The sequence below is a fragment of the Syngnathus typhle genome, unplaced genomic scaffold (genome assembly GCF_033458585.1).
Source record: "Syngnathus typhle isolate RoL2023-S1 ecotype Sweden unplaced genomic scaffold, RoL_Styp_1.0 HiC_scaffold_214, whole genome shotgun sequence".
Classification (NCBI taxonomy): Eukaryota; Metazoa; Chordata; class Actinopteri; order Syngnathiformes; family Syngnathidae; genus Syngnathus; species Syngnathus typhle.
The window spans coordinates 11,393-31,853 of NW_026872119.1; the positions used below are offsets into that span (position 1 = coordinate 11,393).

The window sequence follows — 20,461 nt, forward strand, 5'->3', positions numbered from 1 at the left end:
ATATCAAAGCTCCTTTTTAACTTCCTAAATTGGGTTAAATTGACACTACATAGTTAAAAAAAAAAAACAGTACAATACAACCATTAAAATGACAATTCCGAGAAAAATGCATTTTCAAAAACACAATTTATTTTAACTTTTCCCCCAATGCAGTCAGTTAAAACATGAGGGTATAATGTACAAACTTCCATCTGCTTACCATTTATTTTAAGAACTTTCCCCCAATGCAGTCATTTAAAACATAATAAACGAGGGTATAATGTACAAACTTTCATCTGCTTTACTATATGAGCTTTGAATATCAAATGGTTTGTGACATTTGAGTTCAGTCATTTTCATGACACACCTCTCTTCAGTTGGTAAAACTTTGAAGGCATGGTGGTGTTCAACAAACATCTCTGTAAATAGCTTTTTTGTCAAAAAATAAACGTCATCTTCAACCAGAAGTACATCATCTATTTGACAAAAGACTGGCATGTCTTCCTCCATGGAACTGCAAACAACAAGTAAACTGACAGCTAAAGAATTTTTTTTTTTTTTTTAAAAAAGAAAAAGAAATACACAGAATGAACGAACAATTGAAGTCCAGTAACATAAAATCAATCGGTCTTTATTAATCACAAGACTATTGAACTGTAATTGCTTATAACAAATTCTATCGAACAAAACTCACTTGGTGCCTCATCAAGTTCACTTGCTGGAGACTCTGCGGCCTGCAGCATTCGGCGCAGCTCAGGTGTTGGGGTGAGCCGCTTGGCCTCTTTGATGACGTTATCTCTGAAGAACGGATCCCATTTCTGGAGCAGCAGGTTGGAAACCTCCTCTTCAAACAGGAGTGTGAAGTCTTGATTCATCTATAAGAAAGCAAATGTACTACTACCACATTCAGCACATTTCAAGGCATTCTAAAAATCCCATTTCATACTTACCAATCCCTATGTATCCAGGAATCTTGGGAAGATGGAGAAGATATCTTGAGTTTTGTCTGAGTCGTGGATGAGTTTTTGGCGATTCTGAAAGGTCTCTCTCATCTTCAGAAAAATTACGGAACTGTCTGTTGTATGGTTGAGCAAGGAGATGGCTTCCTGGTATGCATCCCCATCAAGCTGCTGGTCAACAACAATGGACCTGCGCACATTTGGGCCTCCTGAAAAAAAGCACACAATTCTTTCAAGAAAAAAAACAAGAAACACCCTAGATGAAGTTGTAAGAAAGAAAGAAAAATGAGGGGTACTTAGAGAAAGAAAGACAGTTGCATAGAGAGAGAGATAGAGAGATAGAGAGATAGATAGAGAGATAGATAGAGAGATAGATAGATAGATAGATAGATAGATAGATAGATAGATAGATAGATAGATAGATAGATAGATAGATAGATACATAGATAGATAGATAGATAGATAGATAGATAGATAGATAGATAGATAGATAGATAGATAGATAGATAGATAGATAGATAGATAGATAGATAGATAGATAGATAGATAGATAGATAGATAGATAGATAGATAGATAGATAGATAGATAGACTGACCTCCTCCTGGGGAAAAGCCAGTGGGGCTACTTGTAGATGCATGTCCTCTTCGACTCTTTCTCTGAATCGTTTTCAGACGCCAAGAAATGTATCCGGTGCTGCTTGCAGCATCATAGAAATGTTCCTAAAATGGAAATACATTCAAAATTAATGTGATGTCAACCTCATAAGCTACTGTGAAATTTCAGAATCTAAATGTTACTGTAATGTAGACAAAACATGAAAATTATGTAAACAGACAGTACAATAATAATGACTATACATAGCCTTTCTTGGAGTATGGGTCTTTGAGGGACGGGAACACTGTCACTATCCCAAGAGCGTACTCTTCTCGAACAGCTTTGCTGGGGAGTTGCCTGAGAAAAGATCAAATTAGCATTAATACAAGGGCCAAGTAGTTAACTTGTTAATAAAAAAAGGATAGTACAGACAAATAGAACACACATACCCGTGTTTATCAATCATGTGTGCCACTATTATATTGACCAACTTTCTTCTGGTAGCATCTGTTAGAGTTTTTGTTGTGTGATACTCTTGGAGGACCTCTTCACCACCTGAGCTGGTACCAAGGACATCTTCAATCAACTTTGAAAAAGAAGCAAAAAAACAAATGTGATAAACTGCCTTTCTAGAGTTTAAGGATGACAAATGTTGATTTTAAGAAACCTGTGAGTACTTAGCACAACCTTTCTAGCAGATGCTGCAGTAAGTGGGCCCTCAAGTCTTGGTTTCTTCCTAGGAACCTCATCTAGGAGTATAGTTGATGTACTTGCACATGAACTGAAGCTTGAATCAGAATAATCGGATGGAGAGGACAAGGAGCAATCGGAAAATTCTAAAAAAAAAAAAAAAAAAAAAGAAGAAGGGGGGTGGGGTGTTTATTTGCAGTATACAAAAAGTCATAGAAGATTTTTGATCTAACCAAGCCAACGGCACACCATAGACTCAACTCATTTAATCAATTGATTCTCAGTCTTGATAGGCAATTCAGAAATATTTTCAGAAATTGTTTTAAAGGCATGAATTAGATTAATCAAAAATACATTTGGTATTCATGTTGGATTTATGTCAGTTAAAATGACATTTAAACCATTTAATAAAAGTCAGGCTGAATGTCCCTGTTGTGTAACCACAAAGAATGATATTGAATATTTGATCCACCTTTAAGTGTATTAAATGACTTAATTCTGAAAATATTAAATTGAAATTGTTTACTGTATTTCTGTACTTATAAATTTGCATTAGTGTTTTACACATTGCATTATGTAATTTACCCCTTTACATTTCTCACCGTCATTTGAGAAAACTGATAGAGTCACATTGCCTTGGCTGACAAGGTCACTGAAAATGTCCTCATCAACTTCTGTCCCTGTTGCATCTTTGTACACTAATTTTGCGTCAGGTGGCAGGCAAAATCTCTCGATGACTGGAAAAGACAAGATACATCTGAGTGGACCTTTAAGCTAGCACTGATCTTGCCTCATTTCACATTCAATAATTTAATCCACCACTGTAAACAAATTCAGAGATAATCCCCTGCATAAAATACATTCCCTTTTCAGTCCAAATCTTAAAAGAAAGGGGCGTTGTTCTGCCCTTTATATCAAACCAAGCTTAATTAATAAGTAAAACAAAAACAAACCTTTGTCATGGAACTGCACAAAATCAAAACATCCATCAACCTCATCCAACTTCACATACTTCTGCTGTTGGCAATACCGAACCTGGATCAACATTTTTCTGAGACATGCAACAACAAACAAATGTCAGTAAACACTTAACATGCAAGAAATAATTATTTAACACTCACATAAACGTTGTGTATCATGCAAGAAATTGTTTCATTATTAATTTCACTGCATGTCTAAGATCAAACACATTCAGCAGCTGCTGGGAGGCTGTTAAAACATGCCACAGCAGGCCCAGTGGAAACGCTCTCATTGATGAACGTGGCAGCGACTAGCTGTAGTGACTGCAGCACATGCTACCGTAATTAACATTTACATTTGAGGCAAAACTGATTTATTAAAACATTCCCCTCTGTTAAAAGCTGGTTTTCAGCGACCAAACAAACACAACACAGAACCAGTAAAGTTGACCCTTTTTAGTCTGACTGCCCACTACATTACCTACATTACCCATTAATCAGAGTTATTAACCACACCTGTATGATCAGAGCCTCGGACACTCGTCTCGGTGCAGTGGCACAGGGAGTCTGCCACACAGGCACCCAACTGCAATTGTTTAGGCTAATTATTTCACTCTAGCCGTGGCTCCTACGCAAAGTGCGGGGTTTATTGCATGAATTAACTCCTCACTTCGTGTTGGAGCCAAAGTTCATCCTGTCGGGGCTTATTTCTCCATAACAACCTCTGAACAGTTTATCCCTTACTTATTCTAGAGGGTTATGGTTAGGATTAGGGTTAAGGTTAGATTAATGGACGCAGAAATTAACAAGTGTATGGTCGGAGAAATGGGAAGAGGGAGTATTGGGCAGTCGGACTGATGCCATGCACCCGCCATGAACTTCAAGTTAGCTTGTTAACATGTGCTAACGTTAGCCCCAAACTATATTCGACAGTTAAATATGAAGCCTTGTTTATACAACCTCTCAAGCACGCGTGAGACTTGGTAAAATGCAAAGGATAACATAGGAAACCGTTTTTTTTATTAATGTTTATTTTTTAGCAAGTGGTAACGTTAGTGGTGAAGTTAACATTGCATTAAAAAAAAAATCCAAACGTTCGCTGTCCAGTGCCAACCACAAAAAATGCTTAGCAAAGTTACATAAATATTCTCAGCAGATGTTTAATTCAATGTTATTGTTCCTACAAGTTTGATTTTGTAGCTTACCTCTCGTGTAAAAGTCCAACTCCGCATCCATTCCTGATTCCAGCAGCGAAATAAACGACGGTTGACCACGCCACGCACAGGAGACTATTGATTGATGCACGGGTTCACCCTGCTGAAAGCCCAGGGGCATAACACAAGGGTTTACCTGGACTGAAGCCCAGGGGCATATCAAGCAAGTTAACTCGGCCGAGATGCACTTTACATCTCTACAGAGTTGATTTGCTTAGGTTGGAATAACTCTGTTAAATAACTCCAACACTGAACACCATTTTAATCAGAATGTGTTAAAATGACACTTTGAGAGTTGAAATCAACTCTGACATGTTTAACCCTGAAATTTCAACACTCCAGTTTTTGCTGTGCAGAGTGACGGGAGCGGCACAATTCAGAAAAAGTGCTCAGCTCGCCGAGAAAATGCGATTTAAGCAATAAAATTAAAAATGCTTATAAAACATAAACCAAACGTTGGAGGTGGTCATTTCTTCATGCGCAGTGATAAACTCGGCACTCTAAAGCACCCGAGAGCGTTTTTTCCCATGCCAACCTAACCAGAGTGACGGGAGCGGCACAATTCAGAAAAAGTGCTCAGCTCGCCGAGAAAATGCGATTTAAGCAATAAAATTAAAAATGCTTATAAAACGTAAACCAAACGTTGGAGGTGGTCATTTCTTCATGCGCAGTGATAAACTCGGCACTGTAAAGCACCCGAGAGCGTTTTTTTCCATGCCAACCTAACCAGAGTGACGGGAGCGGCACAATTCAGAAAAAGTGCTCAGCTCGCCGAGAAAATGCGATTTAAGCAATAAAATTAAAAATGCTTATAAAACATAAACCAAACGTTGGAGGTGGTCATTTCTTCGTGCGCAGTGATAAACTCGGCACTCTAAAGCACCCGAGAGCGTTTTTTTCCATGCCAACCTAACCAGAGTGACGGGAGCGGCACAATTCAGAAAAAGTGCTCAGCTCGCCGAGAAAATGCGATTTAAGCAATAAAATTAAAAATGCTTATAAAACATAAACCAAACGTTGGAGGTGGTCATTTCTTCATGCGCAGTGATAAACTCGGCACTCTAAAGCACCCGAGAGCGTTTTTTTCCATGCCAACCTAACCAGAGTGACGGGAGCGGCACAATTCAGAAAAAGTGCTCAGCTCGCCGAGAAAATGCGATTTAAGCAATAAAATTAAAAATGCTTATAAAACATAAACCAAACGTTGGAGGTGGTCATTTCTTCATGCGCAGTGATAAACTCGGCACTCTAAAGCACCCGAGAGCGTTTTTTTCCATGCCAACCTAACCAGAGTGACGGGAGCGGCACAATTCAGAAAAAGTGCTCAGCTCGCCGAGAAAATGCGATTTAAGCAATAAAATTAAAAATGCTTATAAAACATAAACCAAACGTTGGAGGTGGTCATTTCTTCATGCGCAGTGATAAACTCGGAACTCTAAAGCACCCGAGAGCGTTTTTTTCCATGCCAACCTAACCAGAGTGACGGGAGCGGCACAATTCAGAAAAAGTGCTCAGCTCGCCGAGAAAATGCGATTTAAGCAATAAAATTAAAAATGCTTATAAAACATAAACCAAACGTTGGAGGTGGTCATTTCTTCATGCGCAGTGATAAACTCGGCACTCTAAAGCACCCGAGAGCGTTTTTTTCCATGCCAACCTAACCAGAGTGACCGGAGCGGCACAATTCAGAAAAAGTGCTCAGCTCGCCGAGAAAATGCGATTTAAGCAATAAAATTAAAAATGCTTATAAAACATAAACCAAACGTTGGAGGTGGTCATTTCTTCATGCGCAGTGATAAACTCGGCACTCTGAAGCACCCGAGAGCGTTTTTTTCCATGCCAACCTAACCAGAGTGACGGGAGCGGCACAATTCAGAAAAAGTGCTCAGCTCGCCGAGAAAATGCGATTTAAGCAATAAAATTAGAAATGCTTATAAAACATAAACCAAACGTTGGAGGTGGTCATTTCTTCATGCGCAGTGATAAACTCGGCACTCTAAAGCACCCGAGAGCGTTTTTTTCCATGCCAACCTAACCAGAGTGACGGGAGCGGCACAATTCAGAAAAAGTGCTCAGCTCGCCGAGAAAATGCGATTTAAGCAATAAAATTAAAAATGCTTATAAAACATAAACCAAACGTTGGAGGTGGTCATTTCTTCATGCGCAGTGATAAACTCGGCACTCTAAAGCACCCGAGAGCGTTTTTTTCCATGCCAACCTAACCAGAGTGACGGGAGCGGCACAATTCAGAAAAAGTGCTCAGCTCGCCGAGAAAATGCGATTTAAGCAATAAAATTAAAAATGCTTATAAAACATAAACCAAACGTTGGAGGTGGTCATTTCTTCATGCGCAGTGATAAACTCGGCACTCTAAAGCACCCGAGAGCGTTTTTTTCCATGCCAACCTAACCAGAGTGACGGGAGCGGCACAATTCAGAAAAAGTGCTCAGCTCGCCGAGAAAATGCGATTTAAGCAATAAAATTAAAAATGCTTATAAAACATAAACCAAACGTTGGAGGTGGCCATTTCTTCATGCGCAGTGATAAACTCGGCACTCTAAAGCACCCGAGAGCGTTTTTTTCCATGCCAACCTAACCAGAGTGACCGGAGCGGCACAATTCAGAAAAAGTGCTCAGCTCGCCGAGAAAATGCGATTTAAGCAATAAAATTAAAAATGCTTATAAAACATAAACCAAACGTTGGAGGTGGTCATTTCTTCATGCGCAGTGATAAACTCGGCACTCTGAAGCACCCGAGAGCGTTTTTTTCCATGCCAACCTAACCAGAGTGACGGGAGCGGCACAATTCAGAAAAAGTGCTCAGCTCGCCGAGAAAATGCGATTTAAGCAATAAAATTAGAAATGCTTATAAAACATAAACCAAACGTTGGAGGTGGTCATTTCTTCATGCGCAGTGATAAACTTGGCACTCTAAAGCACCCGAGAGCGTTTTTTTCCATGCCAACCTAACCAGAGTGACGGGAGCGGCACAATTCAGAAAAAGTGCTCAGCTCGCCGAGAAAATGCGATTTAAGCAATAAAATTAAAAATGCTTATAAAACATAAACCAAACGTTGGAGGTGGTCATTTCTTCATGCGCAGTGATAAACTCGGCACTCTAAAGCACCCGAGAGAGTTTTTTTCCATGCCAACCTAAAGAGTGACGGGAGCGGCACAATTCAGAAAAAGTTCTCAGCTCGCCGAGAAAATGCGATTTAAGCAATAAAATTAAAAATGCTTATAAAACATAAACCAAACGTTGGAGGTGGTCATTTCTTCATGCGCAGTGATAAACTCGGCACTCTAAAGCACCCGAGAGCGTTTTTTTCCATGCCAACCTAACCAGAGTGACGGGAGCGGCACAATTCAGAAAAAGTGCTCAGCTCGCCGAGAAAATGCGATTTAAGCAATAAAATTAAAAATGCTTATAAAACATAAACCAAAGGTTGGAGGTGGTCATTTCTTCATGCCCAGTGATAAACTCGGCACTCTAAAGCACCCGAGAGCGTTTTTTTCCATGCCAACCTAACCAGAGTGACGGGAGCGGCACAATTCAGAAAAAGTGCTCAGCTCGCCGAGAAAATGCGATTTAAGCAATAAAATTAAAAATTCTTATAAAACATAAACCAAACGTTGGAGGTGGTCATTTCTTCATGCGCAGTGATAAACTCGGCACTCTAAAGCACCCGAGAGCGTTTTTTTCCATGCCAACCTAACCAGAGTGACGGGAGCGGCACAATTCAGAAAAAGTGCTCAGCTCGCCGAGAAAATGCGATTTAAGCAATAAAATTGAAAATGCTTATAAAACATAAACCAAACGTTGGAGGTGGTCATTTCTTCATGCGCAGTGATAAACTCGGCACTCTAAAGCACCCGAGAGCGTTTTTTCCCATGCCAACCTAACCAGAGTGACGGGAGCGGCACAATTCAGAAAAAGTGCTCAGCTCGCCGAGAAAATGCGATTTAAGCAATAAAATTAAAAATGCTTATAAAACATAAACCAAACGTTGGAGGTGGTCATTTCTTCATGCGCAGTGATAAACTCGGCACTCTAAAGCACCCGAGAGCGTTTTTTTCCATGCCAACCTAACCAGAGTGACGGGAGCGGCACAATTCAGAAAAAGTGCTCAGCTCGCCGAGAAAATGCGATTTAAGCAATAAAATTAAAAATGCTTATAAAACATAAACCAAACGTTGGAGGTGGTCATTTCTTCATGCGCAGTGATAAACTCGGCACTCTAAAGCACCCGAGAGCGTTTTTTTCCATGCCAACCTAACCAGAGTGACGGGAGCGGCACAATTCAGAAAAAGTGCTCAGCTCGCCGAGAAAATGCGATTTAAGCAATAAAATTAAAAATGCTTATAAAACATAAACCAAACGTTGGAAGTGGTCATTTCTTCATGCGCAGTGATAAACTCGGCACTCTAAAGCACCCGAGAGCCTTTTTTTCCATGCCAACCTAACCAGAGTGACGGGAGCGGCACAATTCAGAAAAAGTGCTCAGCTCGCCGAGAAAATGCGATTTAAGCAATAAAATTAAAAATGCTTATAAAACATAAACCAAACGTTGGAGGTGGTCATTTCTTCATGCGCAGTGATAAACTCGGCACTCTAAAGCACCCGAGAGCCTTTTTTTCCATGCCAACCTAACCAGAGTGACGGGAGCGGCACAATTCAGAAAAAGTGCTCAGCTCGCCGAGAAAATGCGATTTAAGCAATGAAATTAAAAATGCTTATAAAACATAAACCAAACGTTGGAGGTGGTCATTTCTTCATGCGCAGTGATAAACTCGGCACTCTAAAGCACCCGAGAGCGTTTTTTTCCATGCCAACCTAACCAGAGTGACGGGAGCGGCACAATTCAGAAAAAGTGCTCAGCTCGCCGAGAAAATGCGATTTAAGCAATAAAATTAAAAATGCTTATAAAACATAAACCAAACGTTGGAGGTGGTCATTTCTTCATGCGCAGTGATAAACTCGGCACTCTAAAGCACCCGAGAGCGTTTTTTTCCATGCCAACCTAACCAGAGTGACGGGAGCGGCACAATTCAGAAAAAGTGCTCAGCTCGCCGAGAAAATGCGATTTAAGCAATAAAATTAAAAATGCTTATAAAACATAAACCAAACGTTGGAGGTGGTCATTTCTTCATGCGCAGTGATAAACTCGGCACTCTAAAGCACCCGAGAGCGTTTTTTTCCATGCCAACCTAACCAGAGTGACGGGAGCGGCACAATTCAGAAAAAGTGCTCAGCTCGCCGAGAAAATGCGATTTAAGCAATAAAATTAAAAATGCTTATAAAACATAAACCAAACGTTGGAGGTGGTCATTTCTTCATGCGCAGTGATAAACTCGGCACTCTAAAGCACCCGAGAGCGTTTTTTTCCATGCCAACCTAACCAGAGTGACGGGAGCGGCACAATTCAGAAAAAGTGCTCAGCTCGCCGAGAAAATGCGATTTAAGCAATAAAATTAAAAATGCTTATAAAACATAAACCAAACGTTGGAGGTGGTCATTTCTTCATGCGCAGTGATAAACTCGGCACTCTAAAGCACCCGAGAGCGTTTTTTTCCATGCCAACCTAACCAGAGTGACGGGAGCGGCACAATTCAGAAAAAGTGCTCAGCTCGCCGAGAAAATGCGATTTAAGCAATAAAATTAAAAATGCTTATAAAACATAAACCAAACGTTGGAGGTGGTCATTTCTTCATGCGCAGTGATAAACTCGGCACTCTAAAGCACCCGAGAGCGTTTTTTTCCATGCCAACCTAACCAGAGTGACGGGAGCGGCACAATTCAGAAAAAGTGCTCAGCTCGCCGAGAAAATGCGATTTAAGCAATAAAATTAAAAATGCTTATAAAACATAAACCAAACGTTGGAGGTGGTCATTTCTTCATGCGCAGTGATAAACTCGGCACTCTAAAGCACCCGAGAGCGTTTTTTTTCCATGCCAACCTAACCAGAGTGACGGGAGCGGCACAATTCAGAAAAAGTGCTCAGCTCGCCGAGAAAATGCGATTTAAGCAATAAAATTAAAAATGCTTATAAAACATAAACCAAACGTTGGAGGTGGTCATTTCTTCATGCGCAGTGATAAACTCGGCACTCTAAAGAATCCGAGAGCGTTTTTTTCCATGCCAACCTAACCAGAGTGACCGGAGCGGCACAATTCAGAAAAAGTGCTCAGCTCGCCGAGAAAATGCGTTAAGCAATAAAATTAAAAATGCTTATAAAACATAAACCAAACGTTGGAGGTGGTCATTTCTTCATGCGCAGTGATAAACTCGGCACTCTAAAGAATCCGAGAGCGTTTTTTTCCATGCCAACCTAACCAGAGTGACGGGAGCGGCACAATTCAGAAAAAGTGCTCAGCTCGCCGAGAAAATGCGATTTAAGCAATAAAATTAAAAATGCTTATAAAACATAAACCAAACGTTGGAGGTGGTCATTTCTTCATGCGCAGTGATAAACTCGGCACTCTAAAGCACCCGAGAGCGTTTTTTTCCATGCCAACCTAACCAGAGTGACGGGAGCGGCACAATTCAGAAAAAGTGCTCAGCTCGCCGAGAAAATGCGATTTAAGCAATAAAATTAAAAATGCTTATAAAACATAAACCAAACGTTGGAGGTGGTCATTTCTTCATGCGCAGTGATAAACTCGGCACTCTAAAGCACCCGAGAGCCTTTTTTTCCATGCCAACCTAACCAGAGTGACGGGAGCGGCACAATTCAGAAAAAGTGCTCAGCTCGCCGAGAAAATGCGATTTAAGCAATAAAATTAAAAATGCTTATAAAACATAAACCAAACGTTGGAGGTGGTCATTTCTTCATGCGCAGTGATAAACTCGGCACTCTAAAGCACCCGAGAGCGTTTTTTTCCATGCCAACCTAACCAGAGTGACGGGAGCGGCACAATTCAGAAAAAGTGCTCAGCTCGCCGAGAAAATGCGATTTAAGCAATGAAATTAAAAATGCTTATAAAACATAAACCAAACGTTGGAGGTGGTCATTTCTTCATGCGCAGTGATAAACTCGGCACTCTAAAGCACCCGAGAGCGTTTTTTTCCATGCCAACCTAACCAGAGTGACGGGAGCGGCACAATTCAGAAAAAGTGCTCAGCTCGCCGAGAAAATGCGATTTAAGCAATAAAATTAAAAATGCTTATAAAACATAAACCAAACGTTGGAGGTGGTCATTTCTTCATGCGCAGTGATAAACTCGGCACTCTAAAGCACCCGAGAGCGTTTTTTTCCATGCCAACCTAACCAGAGTGACAGGAGCGGCACAATTCAGAAAAAGTGCTCAGCTCGCCGAGAAAATGCGATTTAAGCAATAAAATTAAAAATGCTTATAAAACATAAACCAAACGTTGGAGGTGGTCATTTCTTCATGCGCAGTGATAAACTCGGCACTCTAAAGCACCCGAGAGCGTTTTTTTCCATGCCAACCTAACCAGAGTGACGGGAGCGGCACAATTCAGAAAAAGTGCTCAGCTCGCCGAGAAAATGCGATTTAAGCAATAAAATTAAAAATGCTTATAAAACATAAACCAAACGTTGGAGGTGGTCATTTCTTCATGCGCAGTGATAAACTCGGCACTCTAAAGCACCCGAGAGCGTTTTTTTCCATGCCAACCTAACCAGAGTGACGGGAGCGGCACAATTCAGAAAAAGTGCTCAGCTCGCCGAGAAAATGCGATTTAAGCAATAAAATTAAAAATGCTTATAAAACATAAACCAAACGTTGGAGGTGGTCATTTCTTCATGCGCAGTGATAAACTCGGCACTCTAAAGCACCCGAGAGCGTTTTTTTCCATGCCAACCTAACCAGAGTGACGGGAGCGGCACAATTCAGAAAAAGTGCTCAGCTCGCCGAGAAAATGCGATTTAAGCAATAAAATTAAAAATGCTTATAAAACATAAACCAAACGTTGGAGGTGGTCATTTCTTCATGCGCAGTGATAAACTCGGCACTCTAAAGCACCCGAGAGCGTTTTTTTCCATGCCAACCTAACCAGAGTGACGGGAGCGGCACAATTCAGAAAAAGTGCTCAGCTCGCCGAGAAAATGCGATTTAAGCAATAAAATTAAAAATGCTTATAAAACATAAACCAAACGTTGGAGGTGGTCATTTCTTCATGCGCAGTGATAAACTCGGCACTCTAAAGCACCCGAGAGCGTTTTTTTTCCATGCCAACCTAACCAGAGTGACGGGAGCGGCACAATTCAGAAAAAGTGCTCAGCTCGCCGAGAAAATGCGATTTAAGCAATAAAATTAAAAATGCTTATAAAACATAAACCAAACGTTGGAGGTGGTCATTTCTTCATGCGCAGTGATAAACTCGGCACTCTAAAGAATCCGAGAGCGTTTTTTTCCATGCCAACCTAACCAGAGTGACGGGAGCGGCACAATTCAGAAAAAGTGCTCAGCTCGCCGAGAAAATGCGTTCAGCAATAAAATTAAAAATGCTTATAAAACATAAACCAAACGTTGGAGGTGGTCATTTCTTCATGCGCAGTGATAAACTCGGCACTCTAAAGAATCCGAGAGCGTTTTTTTCCATGCCAACCTAACCAGAGTGACGGGAGCGGCACAATTCAGAAAAAGTGCTCAGCTCGCCGAGAAAATGCGATTTAAGCAATAAAATTAAAAATGCTTATAAAACATAAACCAAACGTTGGAGGTGGTCATTTCTTCATGCGCAGTGATAAACTCGGCACTCTAAAGCACCCGAGAGCGTTTTTTTCCATGCCAACCTAACCAGAGTGACGGGAGCGGCACAATTCAGAAAAAGTGCTCAGCTCGCCGAGAAAATGCGATTTAAGCAATAAAATTAAAAATGCTTATAAAACATAAACCAAACGTTGGAGGTGGTCATTTCTTCATGCGCAGTGATAAACTCGGCACTCTAAAGCACCCGAGAGCGTTTTTTTCCATGCCAACCTAACCAGAGTGACGGGAGCGGCACAATTCAGAAAAAAGTGCTCAGCTCGCCGAGAAAATGCGATTTAAGCAATAAAATTTAAAATGCTTATAAAACATAAACCAAACGTTGGAGGTGGTCATTTCTTCATGCGCAGTGATAAACTCGGCACTCTAAAGCACCCGAGAGCGTTTTTTTCCATGCCAACCTAACCAGAGTGACGGGAGCGGCACAATTCAGAAAAAGTGCTCAGCTCGCCGAGAAAATGCGATTTAAGCAATGAAATTAAAAATGCTTATAAAACATAAACCAAACGTTGGAGGTGGTCATTTCTTCATGCGCAGTGATAAACTCGGCACTCTAAAGCACCCGAGAGCGTTTTTTTCCATGCCAACCTAACCAGAGTGACGGGAGCGGCACAATTCAGAAAAAGTGCTCAGCTCGCCGAGAAAATGCGATTTAAGCAATAAAATTAAAAATGCTTATAAAACATAAACCAAACGTTGGAGGTGGTCATTTCTTCATGCGCAGTGATAAACTCGGCACTCTAAAGCACCCGAGAGCGTTTTTTTCCATGCCAACCTAACCAGAGTGACGGGAGCGGCACAATTCAGAAAAAGTACTCAGCTCGCCGAGAAAATGCGATTTAAGCAATAAAATTAAAAATGCTTATAAAACATAAACCAAACGTTGGAGGTGGTCATTTCTTCATGCGCAGTGATAAACTCGGCACTCTAAAGCACCCGAGAGCGTTTTTTTTCATGCCAACCTAACCAGAGTGACGGGAGCGGCACAATTCAGAAAAAGTGCTCAGCTCGCCGAGAAAATGCGATTTAAGCAATAAAATTAAAAATGCTTATAAAACATAAACCAAACGTTGGAGGTGGTCATTTCTTCATGCGCAGTGATAAACTCGGCACTGTAAAGCACCCGAGAGCGTTTTTTTCCATGCCAACCTAACCAGAGTGACGGGAGCGGCACAATTCAGAAAAAGTGCTCAGCTCGCCGAGAAAATGCGATTTAAGCAATAAAATTAAAAATGCTTATAAAACATAAACCAAACGTTGGAGGTGGTCATTTCTTCAGGCGCAGTGATAAACTCGGCACTCTAAAGCACCCGAGAGCGTTTTTTTCCATGCCAACCTAACCAGAGTGACGGGAGCGGCACAATTCAGAAAAAGTGCTCAGCTCGCCGAGAAAATGCGATTTAAGCAATAAAATTAAAAATGCTTATAAAACATAAACCAAACGTTGGAGGTGGTCATTTCTTCATGCGCAGTGATAAACTCGGCACTCTAAAGCACCCGAGAGCGTTTTTTTCCATGCCAACCTAACCAGAGTGACGGGAGCGGCACAATTCAGAAAAAGTGCTCAGCTCGCCGAGAAAATGCGATTTAAGCAATAAAATTAAAAATGCTTATAAAACATAAACCAAACGTTGGAGGTGGTCATTTCTTCATGCGCAGTGATAAACTCGGCACTCTAAAGCACCCGAGAGCGTTTTTTTCCACCTAACCAGAGTGACGGGAGCGGCACAATTCAGAAAAAGTGATCAGCTCGCCGAGAAAATGCGATTTAAGCAATAAAATTAAAAATGCTTATAAAACATAAACCAAACGTTGGAGGTGGTCATTTCTTCATGCGCAGTGATAAACCCGGCACTCTAAAGCACCCGAGAGCGTTTTTTTCCATGCCAACCTAACCAGAGTGACGGGAGCGGCACAATTCAGAAAAAGTGCTCAGCTCGCCGAGAAAATGGGATTTAAGCAATAAAATTAAAAATGCTTATAAAACATACACCAAACGTTGGAGGTGGTAATTTCCTCATGCGCAGTGATAAACTCGGCACTCTAAAGCACCCGAGAGCGTTTTTTTCCATGCCAACCTAACCAGAGTGACGGGACCGGCACAATTCAGAAAAAGTGCTCAGCTCGCCGAGAAAAAACGATTTAAGCAATAAAATTAAAAATGCTTATAAAACATAAACCAAACGTTGGAGGTGGTCATTTCTTCATGCGCAGTGATAAACTCGGAACTCTAAAGCACCCGAGAGCGTTTTTTTCCATGCCAACCTAACCAGAGTGACGGGAGCGGCACAATTCAGAAAAAGTGCTCAGCTCGCCGAGTAAATGCGATTTAAGCAATAAAATTAAAAATGCTTATAAAACATAAACCAAACGTTGGAGGTGGTCATTTCTTCATGCGCAGTGATAAACTCGGCACTCTAAAGCACCCGAGAGCGTTTTTTTCCATGCCAACCTAACCAGAGTGACGGGAGCGGCACAATTCAGAAAAAGTGCTCAGCTCGCCGAGAAAATGCGATTTAAGCAATAAAATTAAAAATGCTTATAAAACATAAACCAAACGTTGGAGGTGGTCATTTCTTCATGCGCAGTGATAAACTCGGCACTCTAAAGCACCCGAGAGCGTTTTTTTCCATGCCAACCTAACCAGAGTGACGGGAGCGGCACAATTCAGAAAAAGTGCTCAGCTCGCCGAGAAAATGCGATTTAAGCAATAAAATTAAAAATGCTTATAAAACATAAACCAAACGTTGGAGGTGGTCATTTCTTCTTGCGCAGTGATAAACTCGGCACTCTAAAGCACCCGAGAGCGTTTTTTTCCATGCCAACCTAACCAGAGTGACGGGAGCGGCACAATTCAGAAAAAGTGCTAAGCTCGCCGAGAAAATGCGATTTAAGCAATAAAATTAAAAATGCTTATAAAACATAAACCAAACGTTGGAGGTGGTCATTTCTTCATGCGCAGTGATAAACTCGGCACTCTAAAGCACCCGAGAGCGTTTTTTTCCATGCCAACCTAACCAGAGTGACGGGAGCGGCACAATTCAGAAAAAGTGCTCAGCTCGCCGAGAAAATGCGATTTAAGCAATAAAATTAAAAATGCTTATAAAACATAAACCAAACGTTGGAGGTGGTCATTTCTTCATGCGCAGTGATAAACTCGGCACTCTGAAGCACCCGAGAGCGTTTTTTTCCATGCCAACCTAACCAGAGTGACGGGAGCGGCACAATTCAGAAAAAGTGCTCAGCTCGCCGAGAAAATGCGATTTAAGCAATAAAATTAAAAATGCTTATAAAACATAAACCAAACGTTGGAGGTGGTCATTTCTTCATGCGCAGTGATAAACTCGGCACTCTAAAGCACCCGAGAGCGTGTTTTTCCATGCCAACCTAACCAGAGTGACGGGAGCGGCACAATTCAGAAAAAGTGCTCTGTGGTAGATTGGAATCGAGCACTCGGTGCTCGACTGTGTGGTCTGTCTGTATTGGGAGTCTGGGAGATGTGGACCGAGCGGGCAGTAAAGATCGACTTGTACTGCATCCTTACCTCCGTGTATTATTGGTGAAACAACCAGTAAGCAACCCACGGTTAGTGACAACACTACAACAGTGTATCCGAGCATAAAGCCACAACATGGTGTCAGAAGACGGAGTTACGGAGTAAGTCAAGGACAGTATTTAACACGTGTTGACCGAAGATTAGCGGCAAGCTAACGGGAGCTAACACAGCCGACATGGAGCAGTTCAGGCCACCGTCTCCGCTGATAATCACGGGGAACCTCGCTGAAAACTGGCGCAGGTGGGAGCAGCGTTTCCAGCTCTATATGGTTGCTTCTGGCGCGGTGGATAAAAATGAGGGGGTTAAAATCGCCATCCTGCTCCACACTGTCGGCGAAGAGGCGCTGGAAGTGTATAATACACTTGCCATTACCCCAGAAGGGGAGGAAGCAACGATGGAGGAAGTTTTGGAAGCATTCAGAGGCTACTGCAGTCCACAAAAGAACGTTGTTTTTGAACGCCATCAGTTTTGGTCACACACAATGTCATCAGGAATATCGGTGGACAGATTCATCACAGAACTACGTCAAAAGAGCAAGAACTGTGAGTTTGGAAGACATGAAGATGACATGATAAGGGATAAATTGGTGTTCAGCATTAGTGATACACATCTGAAAGAGAGACTGTTACGTGATAATGCACTTACTTTACGCAGAGCAATGGAAACATGTAGATCAGCTGAACTCGCCAAGTCACAAATACAAGCGATGCAAGCGTCACCTGTTGTCCATGATGCCTCAGTGGATGCGATAAATAGAGCAAGAGTGCAAACACGCAGCTGGGACAAGAACAAACCAAGCTACAAGAAGCAGGTAATGACTGTGTGCCGTAAATGCGGGAACAAGCATGGGCCTCGTCAATGCCCAGCTTACGGCGCTGTGTGTCATAAATGTGGAAAAAATAACCACTTTTCAAAGGTGTGTAGGGGTGGCTGTGAGAAAAATAGCCATTGTAAGACAAAGACTGTAAACAATTTAGAAAAAGAAATGGACTGTTTATACATAGGCATGATTGGAAATGGAACCAAGAAAACAGCACGCCAAACAAAGGACACTGTATGGCGCGAAACAGCCACGATCAGAGGTGTTGCAATTGACTTCAAGCTGGACACTGGTGCTGACGCTAATGTGCTGCCCAGGCAGCTATACCAGCAGCTACCAGGTCCCGTTCAGCTGCGTCCAACAAAGACTATGTTGATAGCTTTTGGAGGGGCACGCCTGACAGCAGATGGTGTTGCATCTTTAGAATGCAGAACGTCTAAACGCAAGGCTGTGCTGGACTTCCACGTGAGTAGCCAAGCAGACAAGCCAATTCTAGGAGGGGAGGCTTGTGAAGAGCTGCAACTGGTGAAGAGAATGGGGTCGCTCGCGGCAAAGGCTCCACAACAACAACAACCGCCAGCCACCAAAGAGGAGCTACTACAAAGATATGCTGATGTATTCACAGGATTGGGGGAATTTCCTGGAGTTCATCACATACACGTCGACCCCAGCGTCACTCCTGTGATTCACGCATGCAGGAATGTACCCCTCTCCATCATGGATGCGCTGAAGGTGACGATCAAAGACTTACAAAACAGAAAAGTGATAACACCGGTGAATGAACCAACAGAATGGGTGAACAGTCTTGTTGCCACTAAGAAAAAGAACGGGTCGCTGAGGGTGTGTTTGGATCCTTGCAACCTGAATGAGGCAGTCAAGCGCCAGCATTACTCCATTCCTACTCCTGAAGATGTGCGCAGCAGACTGGCTGGAAAATCCATCTTCTCCATCTTGGATGAGAAGGATGGGTACTGGCAGATCAAGCTAGATGAGCCATCATCTAAGCTCTGCACCTTCAACACGCCGTGGGGACGCTTTCGCTTCCTCAGGCTACCATTTGGGATTAAGTCGGCCAGTGAAGTCTTTCAACAAAAGAATTGTGAGACCTTCGGCGACATTCCAGGTGTACGTCATAGCAGACGACATGATTATAGCAGCATCATCAGAGCAAGAACATGATGAAATCCTGCAGAAAGTAATGGAGAGAGCAAAGTCTGCCAATGTGAAATTTAACAAAGACAAAATCCAGTTCAAAGTGAACACAGTAAAATATATGGGACACATCATCACGGCAGCAGGACAGAGGGCTGATGACGCCAAGATCAAAGCGATTGTCGACATGCCGACCCCGGACGACAAACAAAGTCTCCAACGCCTGCTGGGAATGACAAAATTCCTGGCGCAGTACATACCAAATGAAGCCTCACTCACGGCACCCCTCAGACAGCTGCTAAAGAAGGACGTAGCATGGCAGTGGTGCCCACACCACAGCGCAGCACTACAGACGCTGAAGTCTACCCTCACACAAGCGCCTGTGCTGAGGTACTACGATCACAAGCAGCCGCTGACTCTGCAAGCAGATTCCTCAAAGGATGGGCTGGGAGCCTGTCTGCTGCAGGATGGCCACCCGGTGTGCTATGCATCAAGAGCGCTCACGGACACTGAAAAAAGATATGCGCAAATCGAGAAAGAGCTACTTGCCATAGTGTTTGCTGCTAAAAGGTTTCACCAGTATGTTTACGGCAGAACAGTAACAGTGCAGTCTGATCACAAACCTTTGGAGGTCATTGTGCGCAAACCACTGAGCAAAGCGCCAGCACGGCTGCAAGGGATGCTTCTACAACTGCAGAGGTATGATTTGAATGTGACATATACACCAGGCAAACACATGTACATCGCGGACACGCTCTCACGCGCCACAGCGTGCAATGACAGTGGCAATCTCAATGAGAACCCGTGTGATGAGAGAGTTGTGTATGCCTTGGAAGCCACAGACGCGCTGAGTAACGAAACACTTAGCCAGCTGAAATCAGCAACGGCAGCAGATGGCGTGTTACAAGCTGTATGTGAGAAACACTTGAAGGGCTGGCCCATGAAAAAGAAAAGTCTGGACAGTAAACTACACAGTTACTGGCCAATGAGGGACAATATCAGCATCGTGAATGACATTGTGATGGTCGGAGACAAAATCATAATACCCGAGTGCTTCAAGAGAGTGATTTTGGAGAAGCTGCACCTTGCACACCAAGGCGTGCAGCGTACTAAAGCTAAAGCGAGAAAAGTCCTTTACTGGCCTGGCATGACACGAGACATAGAGACAATGGTGGGAAAATGTGTGCAGTGCCAGCAGCTACAGCCCAAACACCAGGCTGAGCCACTCATTCCACACCAGGTTCCTGAACTGCCATGGATGAAAGTTGGAGCTGACATCTTCGAGCTGCATGGTCAGTCATACCTGCTGTTGGTGGATTACCTGACTAAATATCCAGAAGTGCTCAACCTGACTGATAAAACAGCTCGCACGGTGATTCAGAAGATGAAGTCTGTCTTTGCCAGACATGGGATACCTAAGGAGGTTGTGAGTGATCATGTCCCATTCGCCAGCTATGAGATGCAGTCATTTGCAGCTTCATGGGAGTTCAAGCTCACACACTCCAGCCCAGGTTTTCCCTCTTCAAATGGAATGGCGGAGCGGGCCATAAAGACGGTAAAACACGCGCTGAAGAAGGCAGTGCAGACTGGCACTGACCCACATCTAGTGTTGCTGTCGCTGAGAAACACACCGGTGACAGGACTAAACCTGACACCTGCACAAATGTTGATGGGTAGAGTCCTGCGCAGCACACTTCCATGTTCCAGTGCTGTGCTGAAACAGTCATCCCCACAGCATATTCTCGAAAGAATACAGGACTTGCAGTCCCGGCAAAAGCAACGCTACGACCAGCGTGCAAAGCAA

The 20,461-nt window shown here is 42.7% G+C and overlaps 1 protein-coding gene and 1 long non-coding RNA gene across 4 annotated transcripts; one reads left to right on the plus strand and one right to left on the minus strand.

Annotated features, from left to right (window-relative positions):
- Positions 1-557: 557 nt before the first annotated feature.
- LOC133148958 (uncharacterized) lies at positions 558-1,973 on the plus strand. The gene is made up of 2 exons (XR_009712969.1): positions 558-870; positions 948-1,973. It is a non-coding gene; the product is annotated as an uncharacterized LOC133148958 (long non-coding RNA).
- On the minus strand, positions 929-4,522 carry LOC133148957 (uncharacterized). Of its 3 annotated transcripts, XM_061271774.1 has the most exons (8): positions 4,388-4,522; positions 3,177-3,274; positions 2,826-2,960; positions 2,221-2,369; positions 1,983-2,119; positions 1,797-1,890; positions 1,535-1,658; positions 929-1,147 (listed from the first exon to the last, which is right to left on the minus strand). In XM_061271774.1, the coding sequence occupies exons 2-8, from the start codon at positions 3,268-3,270 to the stop codon at positions 936-938; spliced, it is 945 nt and encodes a 314-aa protein (XP_061127758.1). In that variant the 5' UTR covers positions 3,271-3,274; positions 4,388-4,522; the 3' UTR covers positions 929-935. The 3 variants fall into 3 exon arrangements, with proteins under 3 accessions (XP_061127758.1, XP_061127759.1, XP_061127760.1); XM_061271775.1 differs by lacking the exon at positions 3,177-3,274 and having other exon boundaries at positions 4,388-4,515; XM_061271776.1 differs by lacking the exons at positions 2,826-2,960; positions 3,177-3,274 and having other exon boundaries at positions 4,388-4,509.
- Positions 4,523-20,461: the final 15,939 nt, after the last annotated feature.